General features: G+C 44.1%; 1 protein-coding gene across 6 annotated transcripts; it reads right to left on the reverse strand.

Annotated features, from left to right (window-relative positions):
- Window positions 1–106: 106 nt before the first annotated feature.
- LOC114793101 (dixin-like) lies at window positions 107–18,460 on the reverse strand. Of its 6 annotated transcripts, none has more exons than XM_028984793.1 (21): window positions 18,284–18,460; window positions 17,029–17,155; window positions 16,828–16,953; window positions 16,503–16,755; window positions 14,277–14,396; window positions 11,948–12,015; window positions 11,749–11,867; window positions 6,770–6,859; window positions 6,458–6,511; window positions 6,123–6,173; window positions 5,949–6,053; window positions 5,819–5,872; window positions 2,174–2,224; window positions 2,004–2,075; window positions 1,846–1,926; window positions 1,558–1,719; window positions 1,072–1,138; window positions 883–991; window positions 704–812; window positions 508–619; window positions 107–368 (listed from the first exon to the last, which is right to left on the reverse strand). In XM_028984793.1, the coding sequence occupies exons 1-20, from the start codon at window positions 18,290–18,292 to the stop codon at window positions 536–538; spliced, it is 1,911 nt and encodes a 636-aa protein (XP_028840626.1). In that variant the 5' UTR covers window positions 18,293–18,460; the 3' UTR covers window positions 107–368; window positions 508–535. The 6 variants fall into 6 exon arrangements, with proteins under 6 accessions (XP_028840626.1, XP_028840625.1, XP_028840623.1 ...); XM_028984792.1 differs by having other exon boundaries at window positions 17,029–17,158; XM_028984790.1 differs by lacking the exon at window positions 18,284–18,460 and adding an exon at window positions 17,653–17,801 and having other exon boundaries at window positions 17,029–17,158.
- Window positions 18,461–19,116: the final 656 nt, after the last annotated feature.

Consider the following 19,116-nt stretch of genomic DNA (forward strand, 5'->3'; position numbering starts at 1 on the left):
TGCTCCCGTAACCTGAAGAGTGTGTTGGATTAAATACTGAAGTGCTGAAAGAAATATTTACACCATGTTATGATTGGTTACCAGCAAGTGTCACCAGAAGAAGAACCGAGTTGTGAAAATGTTTTATTCACGCTGACAAAAAGTGTGCATTTATGTATTAAAGAAATCATTTGAACAATTCTCATTTAACAGAACCTTTCTACAGTGGACCAATTCAAGTCAATTACTGAGGATCTCTTCATAAACTCAGCTGTCCTGAAGAAAATGTCGTTTCTCCTGCCCTCTGTGTTTCCAAGTTTCAACTTCCTAGTGCATCCACTATAGCTGCTGCAGATGTGGGCAGGGTGTACTACCTGCATTCTTATATCCTGCAATAAACATTTACAAGAGAAAAAAGTCAGTAGTTGAGTTTAAGAGACTGGGGTATGTATCATATTGGTATCATATTTACATATAAAATATATTTACGTAGGTATGTCTAGGTTGCCAGAACAAGTACAAACCCACCGTCACATCCAGATGGACAGGAAGCGCTTTACCTGCCTTCTCCATAATCCTCTTCCACCCAGGCTACAATCTTGCCCTCCCAGCCCGGAATCACAGCCTCATTGTGGAACACCTGCCATGTACGATCAGTCTGTATGTTAAACACTGTCTGAAACCGGCAGCTCAGAATGTAAAACCTTTAGAAATGGAATTTTACCTCTTCTTTCACAGTGCCAAACTCAGGATCCAGAGACTTAAAATGGTACCTGTGGTTACCTTCTTTGTCAATGGCTGCCTTGAAGTCATGTAGGGTCACTTCTCCAAGCCTGATGACAACAGACAGCTTCAGATTACATGGTCATTACACACACATACATGACTATAAATGGCAGTGACCTCTTGGCAATGCTGATCATGAAAGGTGTGGGCGAGTGGTCAGTGAAGTAAAGCACTTTGGTGCACGCTGGAGAACTGAGGACGGCACTGCGGTTGGAGTGAGACGTTGCTTGGTGGGGGAAGGGTACATGTTAAAATTTTGCATTAATGAAACAGTACAACCAACACGCATCCAGGAAATCATCTTACTGCTGCTGGGGGGGCGGGAGTTATGGTCTGTTGGGGTGGCTTTGCACTCTGGAGATGTGCCTCTGACCTGCACAAGAACAACCAATGACCTCTAAGTAGGCAAATGTATTTGTGTATCTGTGACTGTGACAAAGTCTGAATGATACAAGGTCAGTTCAAAAGAATATAAATAAGTATGGAGGCATCGGACATTTATCAAATTACTGAAATAACTGTATTTGGTCTCAGTAACCCTGTGCTGCTGATATTTGCTGAACTCATATGTGTGTTCCAGTGCATGTATAATTGTTCAATTTAAGTCTAAGGTTCCATAATTACAACAGAGTAATATCAATCTCTTTGCCACAGTCAAACAGTTAATTCATTAAATGCTAGTACTGGATCTGCACTCCTTATACATTCGTTTTGGTACCAAATATTTAACCCCTGATGGAACTGCAACTGGAACGAATTGCAATTTCACAGATCTTTTATGGAGAGATGTACCTTCCTGTAGTGCTGGTGGCAGTTATCCAGTGCGTGGAGACGGTCCATGAGGCTGCCTAGACTTTGTTCCAGTGTGTCCAAGGTGTGGTGCTGAGGATCATGCCCACCAAAGCTGCTTCTCAAGCTACGGAGGGAATCCCGGACCAGCTGCAGCTCCTCTGCCTGTGTGAGGGAGGAGAATTCAGCAATTCTCCATCATCAGGAAGGCAGCTAGTCAGACCTTTTGATTCAGAGCAATTTTCACCAAGGTCTATAATCACAAAGCCATTACAGCAGCAGTTTCCCTACCCCTCTGTGTGTCTGGGAAAAGCTGAGAGCTGGGAACGCTGGAAGGGAGCAGCTGTTGGTTTGTGGACAAGAGGGGTGAACCTGAAGCAAAAGAAATAGTGCTTTGTTGAGTGAACTGGCACTGCTTGATGAAGTGTGTGTTTGTGGGTGTGCAAAACCTTGTCCAGCGTGTGACTCATTAGCTCGTGCAGCATGCTGTCCTTGTGCTGCAGCTCATTCTGCAGGCTGGTCTGTGAAGAACAGAGTGGCACAGTGTGAGGGGTGTGGGACAGAGTGGAACAGAGCACCTGCTGCTGGCTGCAGTCTTTAAACTTGCAGAGTATCTCACCAGTTTCTGCTGCTGCTGCTGAATTAGCTGCTCTTTCTGGGCCGTTTCCCTCTGGTGAAGAGCATAAATATGGAATATAAACTCATTTCATCACTCAGTACTTGTATCCCAATTACATAAATGTTTTGAGGACCATCAGTGCAAACATCGTGGTACTGATTCATTATGACCTGCGGGTTGGTGGCCAGACTCCACTGTTATGCACATGTGCACCTACAGGTGGCAGTAGTGTCATTATCACCAGCAGAATTATTGCATGCAGGCTTCCGTAAATGGTCACTGGAAAGTTTTGCTGTTCTAATATCTTTATGAATAATAGACATATTACAAACAACAGATTAGTCTTGGATATTATTCTGCCCTGTCTGCAATGCAGCTTCATACAGATGTCTTTCATCCCATCGTAAAGCTGAAAAGAGAGCATTCGAAACCTATATTTAATTATGGAGTCAGAAGTTTTAATAGACTCATTTCCATCCCAGTCAGCCGGTGAGTGTCTCTAACCCGGCTACCAGGGTACCAGTAGCGCCCTCCGGACAGCAGGGCAGTTGGGTGACGGCTCGGCTACCAGGGCGACCCGCCAAGCTCCCCCACCACCAGGCCACCACCTTCTCCCCCCTCAGCGAGGCTGGGCCCTACAACCCACCGGCTCTAGTCATTGATGACTCCACAGTTAGAAACGTGAGGATAGCGGCACCAGCGAATAAAATGGTTATAAGTGGGATTTGAACCTGGTTCTTCTGGTTCATAGGCGAGTGTGTTACCTGCTAGGCTACTACCACCCTAGACACAATGGAGACTAGATCAAGAAAATCTGGTTCCTTACACTGCAATCAGCTTTAATATTCGCAAATAAATATAACACCATTCACAAATATATTTCTCGATTCCCTCAAAGAGACTGTGACACTGCATGAACGTAATGCAAATGTTGTCAACATTAAATCAAATCCTCAGTTTGTTCACTAGGACTCAAACCATCCAGTTTTCCCATCCATAAGTGAGACTAAAAAATGTTACAAGTTAATCTAAATATTCTCTAAATATTCTCTAAATATTCTCTAAATATTCTCTTGAGCTGTCGTTTGAAGGTGCTCAGTGACTGAGCTGTTCTGACCTCGAGGGGAAGTTCATTCCACCACCGAGGGGCCAAGACGGAGAAGAGTCTAGATGAGCGTCTTCCTTTTACCTTCAGAGATGGAGGGACCAGGCGAGCAGTACTGGAGGCTCGGAGTATACGAGGTGCAGTGCGAGGTTTAATAAGGGCTGTGAGGTAGGAGGCCAGCCAGTGGTGCATTTTGTATTAAAGTGAAGTGATTGTCATTGCAGCACAGCATACTGCAACACAGCACAGGGTGACACAACGAAATGTGTCCTTTGCTTTTAACCCATCACCCTTGGTGAGCAGTGGGCAGCCATGACAGGCGCCCAGGGAGCAGTGTGTGGGGACGGTGCTTTGCTCAGTGGCATCTCAGTGACACCTTGGCAGATCGGGATTCAAACCGGCAACCTTCTGATTACGGGGCCACTTCCTTAACTACTAGGCCACCACTGCCCCTTTAGTTGTAGAGGCCGGCAGTCAGAAGTGGGACTAAACAAGTATATGGGTGGCCTGTGTTGACAGACAAGGGCAGATCCGTTTAATTACGGAAGCCCTGAGGGAGGGCTTTTTGAAGCCACCAGCATTGTGAAGGACTCTCCACACCCCACACATGCACTTTTCACCCTCCTACCATCCGGAAAAAGGGCCCATTTAGGGCCCTCTGTAATAGCTTCATCCTACAGGCCATCAGACACCTGGACACTCAGGGACTTTCCACTCTGGACTGACAAACACACACACACACACACACACACTACCTCTGTTATATGGAGTAAAATGATCTATCTGTAATATTATCTATTAATTGTGTTAAATGTTATTCTTGCACTGTTTTACTTTATGTCAGTGTGTAACCAGCACCCTTCCTGGATCATTGCCAGTGCGGTGTGGGCCCATGTGAATTCCTGGTGCGTGAGGAAGACAGCGAGGAGGAGACTTGCTGTGCAGTGGGTCGTCACCAACCAGATCGCTGCAGGAAGAGGGTCTGCTCGCCCCAACGGAGACAAAAAAAAGTATGACCCGAGAGGGGCCCGGCAAAGCCCCCCACACTGACAGTGGGGTTGTGGCAGAGGCTGCACTTCGCCTGACTGCACAGCCCTGTAATTGGGTTATAAGTCCGACACAGGGAGGAGAGCTGAAGGCTCTTCCACTGCGACCCTTCCCTGTTTAGCCATTGTCAACATTTGTGCATCAAGCGCCAGGGAAGTTTCTTCACAAATATATACGGTGGCTTCTAAATGCAGGTTTATTGGTTTGTGAATAACTGTAACTGCACTGACATTTTGTGCATCATGTAAAAATGGTGTTACATTTACTTATTTGTATTGGATTTTAAGGATCTGCTGGTAGAGGGTGGCAGTCAGGTTGAAGAAGGATGTGGAAAAGTCCAAGGGGGCCGAATACTTCTGCAGCCCACTGTATACACGTCCCACTGGGTGGAGGCCCTAGGAAAGGTCCAGGATCTGCTGGCGAGATGACACCCCCCCATTGTATTGGGAACACCTTGGAATGTCCTAGGACTGGATGGAGATCATTGCTGGTGTAAGGGATATCTGGTCTGACCAGCTCAGCCTGATGCCTTCATAATGTGGGTCCATACCCTAATATTCATTCCAGCAGATTCTTCACCACATCAGGATCTTGCTATTTACCTGGACAACTCACAGCTCTCTCCTCTAATCTCACAACTGGATTACTGTAACCATCCGACCTCTACAACTCATACAAAGTTCTCCACACCGCCCCTCTGCTACGTTCCCTCCACTGGCTCCCAGTAGCTGCACACATCAGGTTCAAAATACTGATGCTGGCCTACAAAGCCAAACATGGAGCAGCACCATCCTACCTCAAAGCCCTTATTACACCTCGCACTGCACCTCGTTTACTCCGAGCCTCCAGTACTGCTCGCCTGGTCCCTCCATCTCTGAAGGTAAAAGGAAGACGCTCATCTAGACTCTTCTCCGTCTTGGCCCCTCGAATGAACTTCCCCTCGAGATCAGAACAGCTCAGTCACTGAGAACTTTCAAACGGCAGCTTAAGAATATTTAGATGAACTTGTAACCTTCTTTTAAAGAAAGTGAAGTGATTGTCACATGTGATACACAGCAGCACAGCACACGGTGAAATTTGTCCTCTGCATTTAACCCATCACCTTGAGTGAGCCATGACAGGCGCCCGGGGAGCAGTGTGTGGGGACGGTGCTTTGCTCAGTGGCACCTCAGTGGCACCTTGTCGGATCAGGATTCGAACCGGCAACCTTCTGATTACAGGGCCGCTTCCCTAACTGCTAGGCCACCACTGCCCCATATACATAAGTGTCTAAGTGCCCCATATACATAGTTGTCTGACTTATGTATATAAATTACAACAGAGTGAATAAAAAGATTGTATTCATAGTTGGGGGTCCTAATGAATCAGAACTGATCACTTCATAGATGGTAACATGGAAGCATGTCGTAAGTCGCTCTGGATAAGGCCGTCTGCCAAATGCCTTAAAGGTAAATGTAAATGTAATCTATCACACAGCTGTTGGCTGTACATACCATGTAGTCACTCAGGCGATTGCTGCGTTCCTCGAGTTTCTGCTGCAGCTCTGCCTATGAGTCCAGAGTTTCAACAGACACTCAGTTCACAGAGAGACAGAAATAAAGAATAAAAATGAGCTGGACTCACATTCTGTCCAGCAAGTTCATCTCTGGCCATGCTGGTCCTGAGCAGCTCTTCTTTCAGTTGTAAAACAGACTCCTCCTGTATGGCCATGCGCTGCTGCAGGGCATCCTAATGTGGTACAATTCAGCACTCAGCACAGCTCAGCACCCTCCATACCAGCCACAATACCACTCTCACCTTGATCCCCTGCAGATTCCGGCCTTCCTGCTTCAACTTCAGAAGCTCCCTCTAGAGGAGAGACATGGAAAGACGGTTAAACATTATCTCCTGTGTGTTCAATTGATCCTTGACCAAAACACTAAATAAGGTTAGATAGTATCACAATAATAAGACATGAAAAAAATTCCCATCAGTGCAACTTGTTCTTAAAATATCACATACAAATTTTCACATATAATATAGTTATAATATATAATCTCCTTCAACCCCAGTTAATATGTTTCCCCCTGGCCCTGGAGGTAGTTAATGTACCTCAACATGGAGGTACATAGTGGAGACAGCAGAGAATTTACCTTCAAGTCCCTGCTCTCCTCCATGCTCTGGTCTAAACGGCTCCGGGTAACAATCTGCAGCAGAGCGGGACAGAAACACACACTTACTTTGCCAGTGATTGGGGAAAACCCTCCTGCATACAAACTGGTTCATAAAACAAGTGCAGAGAAAGGAAATGTGAAACTCTGAACAGAGGCAGTGGACTTGATACAGGTCCCCATTGGGGAAAATTGGATCTCCACTTAAATAAGATCCAGGGAGGGGAGGAAGAGAAGAAGAAACCACATAATGCAGCGGAAGGGAAATATGAGTACAGAGTTAAAAGACAATACCAGTTGTTGCCCGCCGTTCTCCACCCCCTCTCCTAATCCCAGCGAGGCTTCCTGCTTGTCCTCAGATAAGGAGCCACAGAGCAGCAGAGCCTGTTGATCACATGGGTATAAATACGATTTCAACATAACCAGAGACATCAGCACATGTCTGGGGGGCAGTGGTGGCCAAGCAGGAAACAGACCCGTAATCGGAAAGGTACCGTCCCCACACACTGCTCCCTAGGCACCTGGTCATGGCTGCCCGCTGCTCACCAAGGGTGATGAAAGGACAGAGGACACATTTTGTTGTGTGCTGTGCTGCAGTGTATCACAATGATAATCACTTCACTTTCATTTCATTTAATAACAAGCATGTGACATGAGGTCAGCACAATCACATGTATACATCATATTATTTTACCTGCAAATGGACAATATTCACTATCGTATTGGGACACTGGTAATGACATCCCAGTCTTAATTCCATTCAGTTTTATTATTTTATTCTTCAGGGTGGTAGTAGCCTAGTGGGTAACACACTCGCCTATGAACCAGAAGACCCAGAGCGATTTCTGTGCAGCAAGAATATACAACATAAAAAATCATGCAACACAGGCCACAACACAAATAACTATAGTACAATCATAGCCAAAAGTCTTGAGAATGACACAAATACTGGTTTTCACAGTTTGCTGCTTCTCTTTTTATTATGGCAATTTGCATATACTATAGAATGTTATAAAGAGTGATCAGATGAAATGCAAAGTCCCTCTTTGCTATTTCAGCCCTGCTGCAAAAGGACCTGCTAAGATCATTTCAGTGCTCCTCTTGTTAACACAGGTGAGTATTGAGAGGCTGGAGTTTAGGAAGGTCTGGGGTAAAGTCACTTTCTCTGATGAAGCCGCTTTCCGATTGTTTGGGGCATCTGGAAAAATGATTGTCCAGAGAAGAAAAGTTGAACACTACCATCAGTCCTGTCTTGTGCCAACAGTAAAGCATCATGAGACCATTCAAGTGTGGGGCTGCTTCTCATCCAAGGGAATGGGCATGAATAGAGAATGATACCAAAGCATCCTCAGACAGCAAATTCTCCCAACCGTCCAAGCACAGTTTGGTGAAGAACGATGCCTTTTCCAGCATGATGGAGCTCCATGCCATAAGGCCAAAGTGATAAGTAAGTGACTCAGGGAACAGAACATTGAAATTTTGGGTCCATGGCCAGGAAACTCCCCAGAACTTAATCCAATTGAGAACTTGTGATCAATCCACAAGAGGCGGGTGGACAAACAAAACCCCACAAACTCCAAGCACTGATTAGGAAGGAATGGGTCGCCATCAGTCAGGATTTGCCCCTGAAGTTGATTGACAGCATGCCAGGCGAATTCAAGAGGTCTTGAGAAAAAAAGGGCCAACCCTGTAAGTATTGACTCTTTGCATAAACCTAAATAAGCCTGTGAAACGTATAGAATACTTGTAATTATACTTCAATACAACTGACAAAAATATCTAAAAACACTGAAGCTGCAAACTTTGTGAAAACCAGTATTTGTCATTCTCAAAACCTTTGGCCACGACTTGTTCTGTTTTGGGCCATTTTTGGATCCTTTTTGTTTACATGCTGCTTCCAACAGGCTGACATCAGGCTGTAGTTCTGCGGTCCGCATGACCCAGTTCATTAGTTGGAATGTAAGAGGAATGCACCATCCAATTAAACGCTCCAGTGGGTTTGTCCAATTAAAATCCTTAGTCCCAGACATTATTTCCTCCTAAGAGACACATCTACTTTCTGCTGAACGTTCCAGATTGGAGAAAGGCTGATACTCAGTACTCGAGTTGAGGGGGTTTGAAATAAATGCAATATATCCAGGGGTCATTTTTTCTAAAAAGTAGTTTGTATTAATGTGTCTTAATATGAAAGAACAATCACAAAAATGTACCTGCATAGCAAAGCCTATTAAAGGACCCCTATATTTCACTTTGTGAGATTGTTTAACATTAATATGAGTTCCTCTAGCCTGTCTACGGTTCTGCAGTGGCTAGAAATGGTGCCAAGTGTAAAATGTGCTTTCTGTGTCATTCTGCCTCGCCGTTCAGAGTCAAAAGGGGATTCATTTTTTCTGGAAAAACTCAGTTTTCCAGGCAGGTAAATGTCGCTACCATTACTATCATTAATCATGTTGAGGAGGAATCAGCTAGTCTACTGCAGCAGAGACACTGTGACTGTAGCCATGAGAGTGCAGTGCGCACACACCTGTATTTGAGTGAAAATTCTTCTTTAGGAGAAAATCTGAGCATCTGACACATAATATTTGATGGTAAAACACACAGTGCATCACCTTTTCTACATTTTGTAATGTTACAGCCTTATTCCAAAATCTTTTTTTCCCCTCAGAATTCTATACACAAAACCTCATAATGGCAATGTGGAAAAAAGTTTAATTGAGGTTTTGGCAAAATCACAGGTACATAAGTATTCAGTATTATTTGCTCAATACCTTGTCGATGTATCTTTGGTAGCAATTACAGCCTTTTTGAATATGATGCCACAAGCTTTGAACACCGATCCTTGGCCATTCCTCTTTGCAGCAGGAATGGGAAGCATCAGTGTACAGCCATTTTAAGATCTCTCCAGAGATCGGATTCAAGTCTGGGCTCTGGCTGGGCCATTTGAGGACATTCAAAGTTGTCCTGAAGCCACTCTTTTCATATCTTGGCTGTGTGCTTAGGGTCCTTGTTCTGCTGAAAAAGGATCAGTTACCTCCCTGACTAAGACCCTTCTCCCCTGATCGCTCAGTATAGGTAACAGGCCAGCTGTAGGAAGAGTCCTGGTGCTTTTTCTACTTACAGATGATTTCCCCAGATTTGTGCTGTGTGATCATGTCTCATGAGGTGTACAGACAATTCGTTTGACTTCATGCATGGTTTGTGCTATGACATGAACTGTCAGCTGGAGTGTGACTTTCATGTCCAATCAACTCCAGTTAAGCTCTAGAAACATCTCAAGAATTATCAGGGGAAACAGGAGGCACCTGAGGTCAAATTTTGAGCTTATGGCAAAGGCTGTGAATACTTGTACATGTGCTTTCTCAATTTTGGCAGAAATTTGCCAAAACCTCAAACTTTTTTAATGTTGTCATTATGGGGTGTTGTGTATAGAACTCTGAGTAAAAAAAAATGTAATCAATTTTTGGAATAATGCTGTAAAATAACCAAAGCTGAGAAAAGTGATGCGCTGTGAAATTTTTTTTACATGCATTGTGAGGATTTAGGTGTAATTTGTCTTATCAACAGAAGGGTTTAATAATGTTTCCTTTTTGCTGCAAGCCTGTGCAGGTGCAACTCGGAAACACATGTTTGTGTTGAAAAGCGAATGAATCAATGTCTGTACTCTGTTTGAGAAGAAGATGTATCTAGTGAGCAGGTGAAGCCTCGAGAACTGAGCCTCTGGAAGGTTTTGTTGTAAAAGGCGGCCAGGGAGCAGTGTGTGGTGACGCTACCTTCATCAAGGGGACCTAAGTGGCATCTTGGCGGTTCAGGATTCAAATCCACATTATGATTACGGGTCAACTTGTTTACCCGCTAGGCCACCACTGCTTCATATAGAGGTTATATATTCAGCTTTAATAAAACACAATAACTAACATTCACATGCATTCATAAGCATTTCTCACAAACTCAAGGAGTTTGTATGTACAGTGGGTACGGAAAGTATTCAGACCACCTTAAATGTTTTACTCATGTTTTATATTTCAGCCTTCTGCTAAAATCATTGAAGTTATTTTTTTTCCTTCATTAATGTACACACAGCACCCCATACTGACAGAAAAACATTTAAAACTTTTGCAGATTTATTAACAAAGAAAATTCAGACCCTTTGCTGTGACACTCATATATTTAACTAATCTTCTGATCATCCTTGAGATGGTTCTACACATTCATTTGAGTCCTGCTGTGTTTGATTATTCTGATTGGACCACACCCCTGTCTCTATAAGACCTTGTCAGAGCAAATGAGAATCATGAGGTCAAAGGCACTGCCTGGTGGGCTCAGAGAAAGAATTGTGGCAAGGCACAGATCTGGCCAATGTTGCAAAACATTTCTGCTGCACTAAGAGCACAGTGGCCTCCATAATCCATACATAGAAGACGTTTGGGATGACCAGAACCCTTCCTAGAGCTGGTCGTCTTGCCGAACTGAGCTATTGGGGGAGAAGAGCCTTGGTGAGAGAGGTAAAGAAGAAGCCAACAATCACATGAGAGATGCTCCAGAGATGCAGTTGGGAGATGAGAGAAAGTTGTAGAAAGTCAACCACCAGTCAGGGTTTTAATGTGAAGTGATTGTCACATGTGATACACAGCAGCACAGCACACGGTGCACACAGTGAAATTTGTCCTCTGCTTTTAACCCATCACCCTTGGTGAGCATTGGGCAGCCATGACAGGTGCACAGGGAGCAGTGTGTGGGGATGGTGCTTTGCTCAGTGGCACCTCAGTGGCACCTTGGCAGATCCGGGTTCGAACCGGCAACCTTCTGATTACGGGGCCGCTTCCTTAACCGCTAGGCCACCACTGCCCCTTTTTTTTATGGCAGAGTGGCCTGACAGAAGCCTCTCCTCAGTGCAAGACACAAGAAGCCAGCATTAAGTTAGCAAAAGAACTCCAAGATGTTGAGAAATAAGATTCTCTGCTCTGTTGAGACCAAGATAGAAATTTATAGCCTTAATTCTAAGCAGTATGTGAGGAGAAATCCAGGCACTGCTCATAACCTGTCCAATATAGTCCCAACAGTGAAGATGGTGATGGCAGCATCATGCTGTGGGGGTTTCTGTCAATGTGTGTACATTAATGAGGAAAAAATTAACTTAAATGATTTTAGCAAATGGCTGCAATATAACAAAGAGTGAAACATTTAAGGCGGTCTGAATATTTTCTGTACCCACTGTGTGTGTGTGCGTGTGTGAGTGTGTGTGTGTGTTTTTGGTGTATTTCACCAGAACACACCTGCAAGCTAACCACCATCTTCCTGGCCTCCTGTATCTCTGTCTCCAACTGCTCCTGCTGGTCACATATCTGATCATCCCAATCTCTGCCCCCCAGCATCCAATCAGGCTGCATGCCGGCTGTACAGCGGGGAGAAACGTGTACCTTCAGGAAACAGAACACTGCACCCTGGTTTCTGATGAAATAGATGAAAGCCTACCAATTTTAGCCGCCACCCCATCTTCTGTGGAGACTTGGGGAGAGTGTGTGGGGCTGGAAGAACCAATGCTGTCAGGTTGAGAAAAAAAGGAGATATAAACCAGCCACCAACCAGATGGATGAAAGGCGAGAGGCTGTTGGTTGGGTAAAGATGTAGAAAGACATATAGACTTTGCTGTTGGTTTGGTCTACTGTGGTCACAACTGATGTTCATGCTCTCCCCATGTTTGTCATCTCTAAATTAGCTGTAGGTGACCGGTTGATCTGCTGTGGTGACCCCTAATGGGAGAAGCCAAAAGAGGAGGAAGAGTTTACACACATCCTCCTCAACTTCCAGTCAGCTTAATAAGCAGGCGCCACATGTCGTCATGGTCTCCATCTTGCTGCTCCTGTTAGTGGTTGCCACAGTGATCAACTGGTCTGGTTGTTCACATGATTGGTTGTAAGCAGTGTGGTTTTCTGGCATGTGGCACTCCAGGAGCAGGACTAAAACATGTACTACTTAATGTGTTCATACATTTGCTTTAGTAGTGTGGTGTTAGTACATCATAACATCAAATTAAGGAATACACAATGTCATGATCTTCCAGTTGATTTTATCTTTCAGTTGTGTTCCTCAAAAGTAATTTTTTTGTTCTTGTCTTCTCTTTTCCTCCCACAGATCTACATGCTGCTTCCAAAATCTCTGCATGTCTAATTGACATCTCATCTTGGATGGCAGCCCATCACCTCAAACTCAATCCCACCAAAACTGAACTAATTTTCATTCCAGCAGATTCTTCACCACATCAGGATCTTGCTATTTACCTGGACAACTCACAGCTCTCTCCTTCTACAACAGCCCGCAACCTTGGCGTAACAATAGACAACCAACTCTCCTTCTTGACTCACATCAGCAACCTTTCCTGCTCATGTAGATTCCTTCTCTACAATATCAGACGAATCCGCCCTTATCTACCAACCCAGGCCACCCAGGTACTGGTTCAGTCCTTAGTAATCTCAAGACTGGACTACTGTAACTCCCTTCTAGCTGGTCTACCACTATGTACCATCCAACCTCTACAACTCATACAAAATGCAGCAGCACGACTGATCTTCAACCTTCCCAAATTCTCCCACACCGCCCCTCTGCTACGTTCCCTCCACTGGCTCCCAGTAGCTGCACGCATCAGGTTCTAAATACTGATGCTGGCCTACAAAGCCAAACATGGAGTAGCACCATCCTACCTCACAGCCCTTATTACACCTCGCACTGCACCTGGTATACTCCGAGCCTCCAGTACTGCTCGCCTGGTCCCTCCATCTCTGAAGGTACGAGGAAGACACCCATCTAGACTCTTCTCCGTCTTGGTCCCTCGGTGGTGGAATGAACTTCCCCTGGAGCACTGAGCACTTTCAAATGGCAGCTTTAGACCTTCCTCTTTAGAGAATATTTAGATTAACTTGTAACCTTCTTAGTATACCAGAATTAATCACTTCATCGATGTCAGATATCAGCTCTTACCAACAACCTACAACACTCACTCATTCACTCAGCATCCCTAACCATGTAATAACCGGATCTCATCCCAGAACACCAGACCACCACAGGGCATATTTTATGCCAAAGATTTATGCCAAATGAAAGTAGCCTCAAGTCCCAGGTTCAAACACCACTTCAACCTTTGTGACCCTGATCAGGACACTTAACCCTGAGTGTCTCCAGGGGGACTGTCCCTGTAACTACTGATTGTAAGGCGCTCTGGATAAGGGTATCTGGTAAAGCCTGTAAATGTAATATAAGTGTCAGTGTGTCATAGGTCCTTTTTCCAGCCTATTAGTTCATATGCATCACAAACCCTGTTCCAACCTGCATCAAGAAATGATCTGTAGTGTTGTAGTCAAAACTGCGTAAAGCGAGACCAAGACTGAAAACTAGGGCTACAATATTAGTAATGTATACTGGGACAGAAGACCGATTAAACTGAGCTGTAAGCATAGCAACTGATCGTAGCCAGAGCCCAAGTTCTAATAAATTAAATGTCCTCCAGAGCACCTTACAATCAGTAGTGACAGGGACAGTCCCCCTGGAGACATTCCGGTGTCTTGAGTGTCTTGATCAGGGACACAATGTGATCTTTTGGTTCAGAGGAGTTTTTTACCCACTAGGTTACTGCTCCAGCAACACACAATTTCACACATATCATTTATCAATAAAATAAATAAAAATTAATCACTGATGTCAAATTCAATTTCCAAGATATGTAAAAGCATTGAGGCCTTATCATTTAACAGCTGTAATGTTTGAAGTTGGCATGTGGGAGACTAGCATGCTAAGCTCAGACACCTACCATGACAGCCTTATGCCAGGGTCTTCCTCAGGCGTCCTATGCTGTCCTTCATACTGCTGGACCAAGGCCCGAACAGTCCGGCAAGAACCACCAACCTTCTCATCCACACTGCTGCACTGGCTGCAACAAAATTCAATGAATGTGAACATAGTACCGCTAGTACCACCAAATATTTCATTTCCAGCTGAACAATTTTGGTTATTGTGGCCAAGACCATCCAATGCAAGCAACAAATCACATGTGAGCTTCAATCGGCCATTAGCCAACCACCATGTATATGCTACAGGGGCTACACGTTTGAAAATGAAAAAAAATATTTTGACATAAATGTTGAGGCCAAGAGAGCAGTGATGTACTGTAAATGTTTCAGCATCCATCTATGTGGTTTCCGCTGCCCTATGACCCACCAGGTTGTCCACTGCTGGCAGAGGTGGAAAGTAACGAATAACATTTACTCACGTTACGGTAATTGAGTAGTTTTTGTGAGTAACTTGTAATTTTTAAAGTTGTTTTTGAAATAGGTAATTTTACTTTAACTCAAGTACATTTGAACCCAAGTCTTTTACTTCGCTACATTGGAACAACCCCCAACCACCACACCTGGGAACGAGGTAAAAAATTAAATGCAGAAAAAAAATAGTAATAATAATTCCGCCCAAACTGAAAGTAAATAGCATATTATCTCAGACCATGGACAGAAGCGCCTCACTATGAAACAAGACATCTCCTCTGGGTCCTAGAGCTGGTCAATTACAAGCCAATCAAAAAAGAAAAGGCCTACACAACAGCCAATCAGAATATAGCAAAACTGTATCTGGGCAGAACGCAGCACAACAACCAATGCAAAGGTATCCTGAAATTCTTTGTGTAATTCTATTACTTGTAATGAAAACAATGATGCTTCAAGCTCACTTGGAGCACAGAGTAGGTAATCTTTTATTTTTATGTTATTACAAATTCACAATTTGTTTAACACAAATGGCAACTTGACTACTGTTAGAGATAACAGTTGCCCAGATAATTAGGATCAGTGTCTGCCGTCTAACCTTTTACAGCCTTCAGCATGACAGCATGTAGAAGTAGAATAGCCTATTCAGTGCATCTGTAAGGTATTCATAGTGCATCAGTTTTTCAGATCAGATTTTGCCATGTTACAGCCTTATTAAAGGCATTTTTCCTCAGAATTCTACACACAAAACCCATTGCTGCTGTCTCCCAGTTCATCCCCACAGCATGATGCTGCCACCACCATGCCTCACTGTAGGGATGATATTGGCCTGGTGATGAGCAGTGCCTGGTTTCTTCCTTTTGTTTCTCATGGTCTGAGAGTCCAAGAAGTGTATTAGGGTGGTAGTAGCCTAGTGGGTAACACACTCGCCTATGAACCAGAAGACCCAGCTTCAAATCCCACTTACTACCATTGTATCTCGGAGCAAGACACTTAACCCTGAGCGTCTCCAGGGGGGGACTGTCCCTGTAACTACTGATTGTAAGTTGCTCTGGATAAGGGCGTCTGGTAAATGCTGTAAGTGTAAATGTTAATGGCGTCATTTCCACAAATGCACGCACACTTTGATTTGCCGCTCTCATCCTTGTCCCGCCTCTCTCCTCCTCATTTGAATTTTATGCACACAGACACCGAAACGGCGCATTCTGAGAATTATTAGAGGACAACTCAGAAGGTTGCTGGTTAGAATGGTACTTTTACTTAATTAAATTCTTTCAGTACTTTTTCCACCACTGACTGTTGGTAAAGTTGCCGCATGTATCATGACCTTAATTTCATTCTTTAATCCATTCTAATGAAGGACATATAATTACTTGATTTAGAATTTAGTTTGAGTTACTTAGCTACTTTGAAAAAGTTTTTAAAAAAAAGTGAAGTGACAGTGAAGCACACAGTGACACAATGAAATGTGGCCTCTGTATTTAACCATCACCCTTAGTGACAGGTGCCCGGGGAGCAGTGTGTGGGGACAGTGCTTTGTTCAGTGGCACCTCAGTGGCACCTTGGCGGTTCGGGATTTGAACCGGCAACCTTCTGATTACGGGTCCGCTTCCTCACCTGCTGGGCCACCACCACAGAGGAACAGACATCCACACTGGCAAAGTTTTTAAGGGACCGGTACCAATCTCAATATTTATTTTTGTGTAAAATTTAAAAAATGTTTTATACCCCACTAACTACTACTAACTACTACTAACTAACTACTACAAAACGTTCACCTGCTCCATTCCTGCCTCAGGGTGCGGACGCTTCTACATGGGCGAGAGGCATCCTGGCGGGCTGCAGTGAGCGCTGCCACCGCAGTCTGTGCCATTGCCACGGTAGAACGAGGTCTGTGATTGGTGGAGGCTCCAGCTAGGCTCCTCCTTGTATTGACACATGTCCTGTGGTCAGAGGAGGCAGAGGGCTTGAAATGGGCCGCCAACGCGAGGATGAGCCTCATGGCAGACTTCAGGTTTCCTTCCACAATATCTACCATGAGAAAAAAAAAAGTGAAGCAGCAGTCGTGACCCAGAGATGGAGGACAGAGGACATCTTACACACCTCTGGATGATGCCTGAGGCATACGGATCCTCTTGGACGTCATAAACTCCAGAACCTTTTCCACGTTCTCCTTCTTCTCTTGGGTGTCACAGGGGGTATAGTGTATGCCATCAAGGACTTCTTCCGCTGGAAACAGGACTAAAGATCCTGATATCTGCAACAGTGCAGTTCAGAAGAAGCGAAAGAAAGCAGACAACCCACCAACGATCTCGATGAGATGAGCCAGGACCACACCGTCTCTGAGATCCTGATGGAGGTCATGCACAAGTTTGACTCCTGGCTTCTTCTGCAGCTGTCCATTCACCCAGGACACGTATGCAGCCAGCTGCTGCTGAACACAAAGAGACAAAGAATGCAGTTGAGATCCGGCACAACTAACCAGAGTATTCACCATCCAATTTCACCCTGCAGACAATGCGGCTTTGTTTAATCCTGATGCATGGTGGGATGCCAGCTGTCAAAGGAGCTTTAGTGGTCAGCACCCCAGCCTCATCCCTCCTGACAGGGTAAAGCCTCCCATTCAGTCGAACTTTCACCGGCCATGACTCTGAGGACCCTGATCTGACTGGCACACCCTACACTGGCTAAACGAATCGGTTTATATACCATGCTGAATTAAAAGTTTAGCCAGTGTTCACTTTTTACAGGTACAGTGTTCCTGGGGACAGGCACTTGCAAAGTGACAAAACTAAATCCTGTAAAAATGCCACATGGTCCGGTGGTTCCAGCAACAACGGGCCCGCTGTTCATCTCGTCATTTTAAGCTGCTAAAATGTCGCAGAAGTGATGCGCGCAGGGCACTTCCTGGCGAATTGCGGTAACTACCTGATTGAAACCTTCCTGCAGCACGTCAAGCAGATTCCCTTTAGATAAAGACGCGATCATCCCTCCGCGGCTTGAGTTTTTGGGAAGCCCCCATTAGCGTGAAACAGGATACGCGCAGACCGGACACGCACTGCGCATGCGTGCGCCGCAGCCACACTGCGTTGCCATGGCTACCAGTCCTCCGTCCGCGTAGCAGCGCTTTAACTTTGTTGACGATGTGAAAAAGGACTTTCAAGAAGCGTAGTCTCTTGAAACAAGCGTAAATATTTCTGTAACGGCACGACGAACGACACCTGACGAACAACACAAACACCATTTCTGTCGAAACAAAAATGAGACAAAACCACAGTTGTTAATATGCGACACAAAACCACATCCTTCCATGGTTTACACTTCCCCTTCTGCACTAGCCTGCTGGTAAAAAAATAAACCAACCATGCACGCTGAATCCTGCAGAAATAAAAGAACTAGAACAAAAAAAACGTAATTGTTCCTACTGTAACGAACAAGTGAAATCCCAGTCATGTCCATTTTAATGTCCCAGACCTCCATTACCACATTAAACAGGAAAACGCAATTAAAATGTACCTTACACATGGTAATATAAAAATTCCATTAATATAATACTCACCGGGAACATGGTGCGACATTAACCTGGCTGTACTTCTCTCGCCTCCTCAGTTGCCATGGTGACCCTGTTCCGGACGTGACGTAACTGAAGGCAGGAAGTCGCGAAGCAGATGACGCTACAGGTCACGTGATGCGCCCGTAACCAGAAAACTCTTATCTTTTTTTTCTTTCTTTTTTTTCCTGAACCTGTATTTAGTATCACAAATTACAAGGCACATTTCACATTTTAAGGAATGTCATCAGAACATTATAAACTGAGCACAGATAGTACAAAATAGTACAACCTATAGCACCATAACAAAAGAAAAAAAACAACAACAAACAATTAAATCAAAAACATAATATGAAAAACAAAAGTCCTGATCGTTGTCACTTATAAGAGGACTTTCAATACTTCAATTAAGTTGTCTATATATTGGTATAATGATTGGGCTTTAGTATTTTTACAATGATTTAGCACTTCCTTGAATAACTTTATTTCATTTAAAAAATCTTTAAAATGGGGCTGAGTTTAGAAATCGAGACTTATGAATAAAAAATTTGGCCAGAAGAATTAAGTTATTATTACAGTTTTCTGATACTTCATCTCCTATCAGACCAACACTTATTATCTCAAAGCTCAAAGGTGGAATTGATTTTTTACACATTATCCAGTTTTGAAAATCACTTCAAAAAACATGTGTGGCATTGCAAACAAAAAGAGGTGTTCTAATGTCTCAATATTAGAGTTACAGAAAACACAGGAATTGTCATTTGTACCAAATTTCTTTTGCAAAAGATCATTACAGGGATAAATGTCATACATCATTTTAAAAAGGATTTTCTTTAGCTTTC

The sequence above is a fragment of the Denticeps clupeoides genome, chromosome 6 (genome assembly GCF_900700375.1).
Source record: "Denticeps clupeoides chromosome 6, fDenClu1.1, whole genome shotgun sequence".
NCBI lineage: Eukaryota > Metazoa > Chordata > Actinopteri > Clupeiformes > Denticipitidae > Denticeps > Denticeps clupeoides.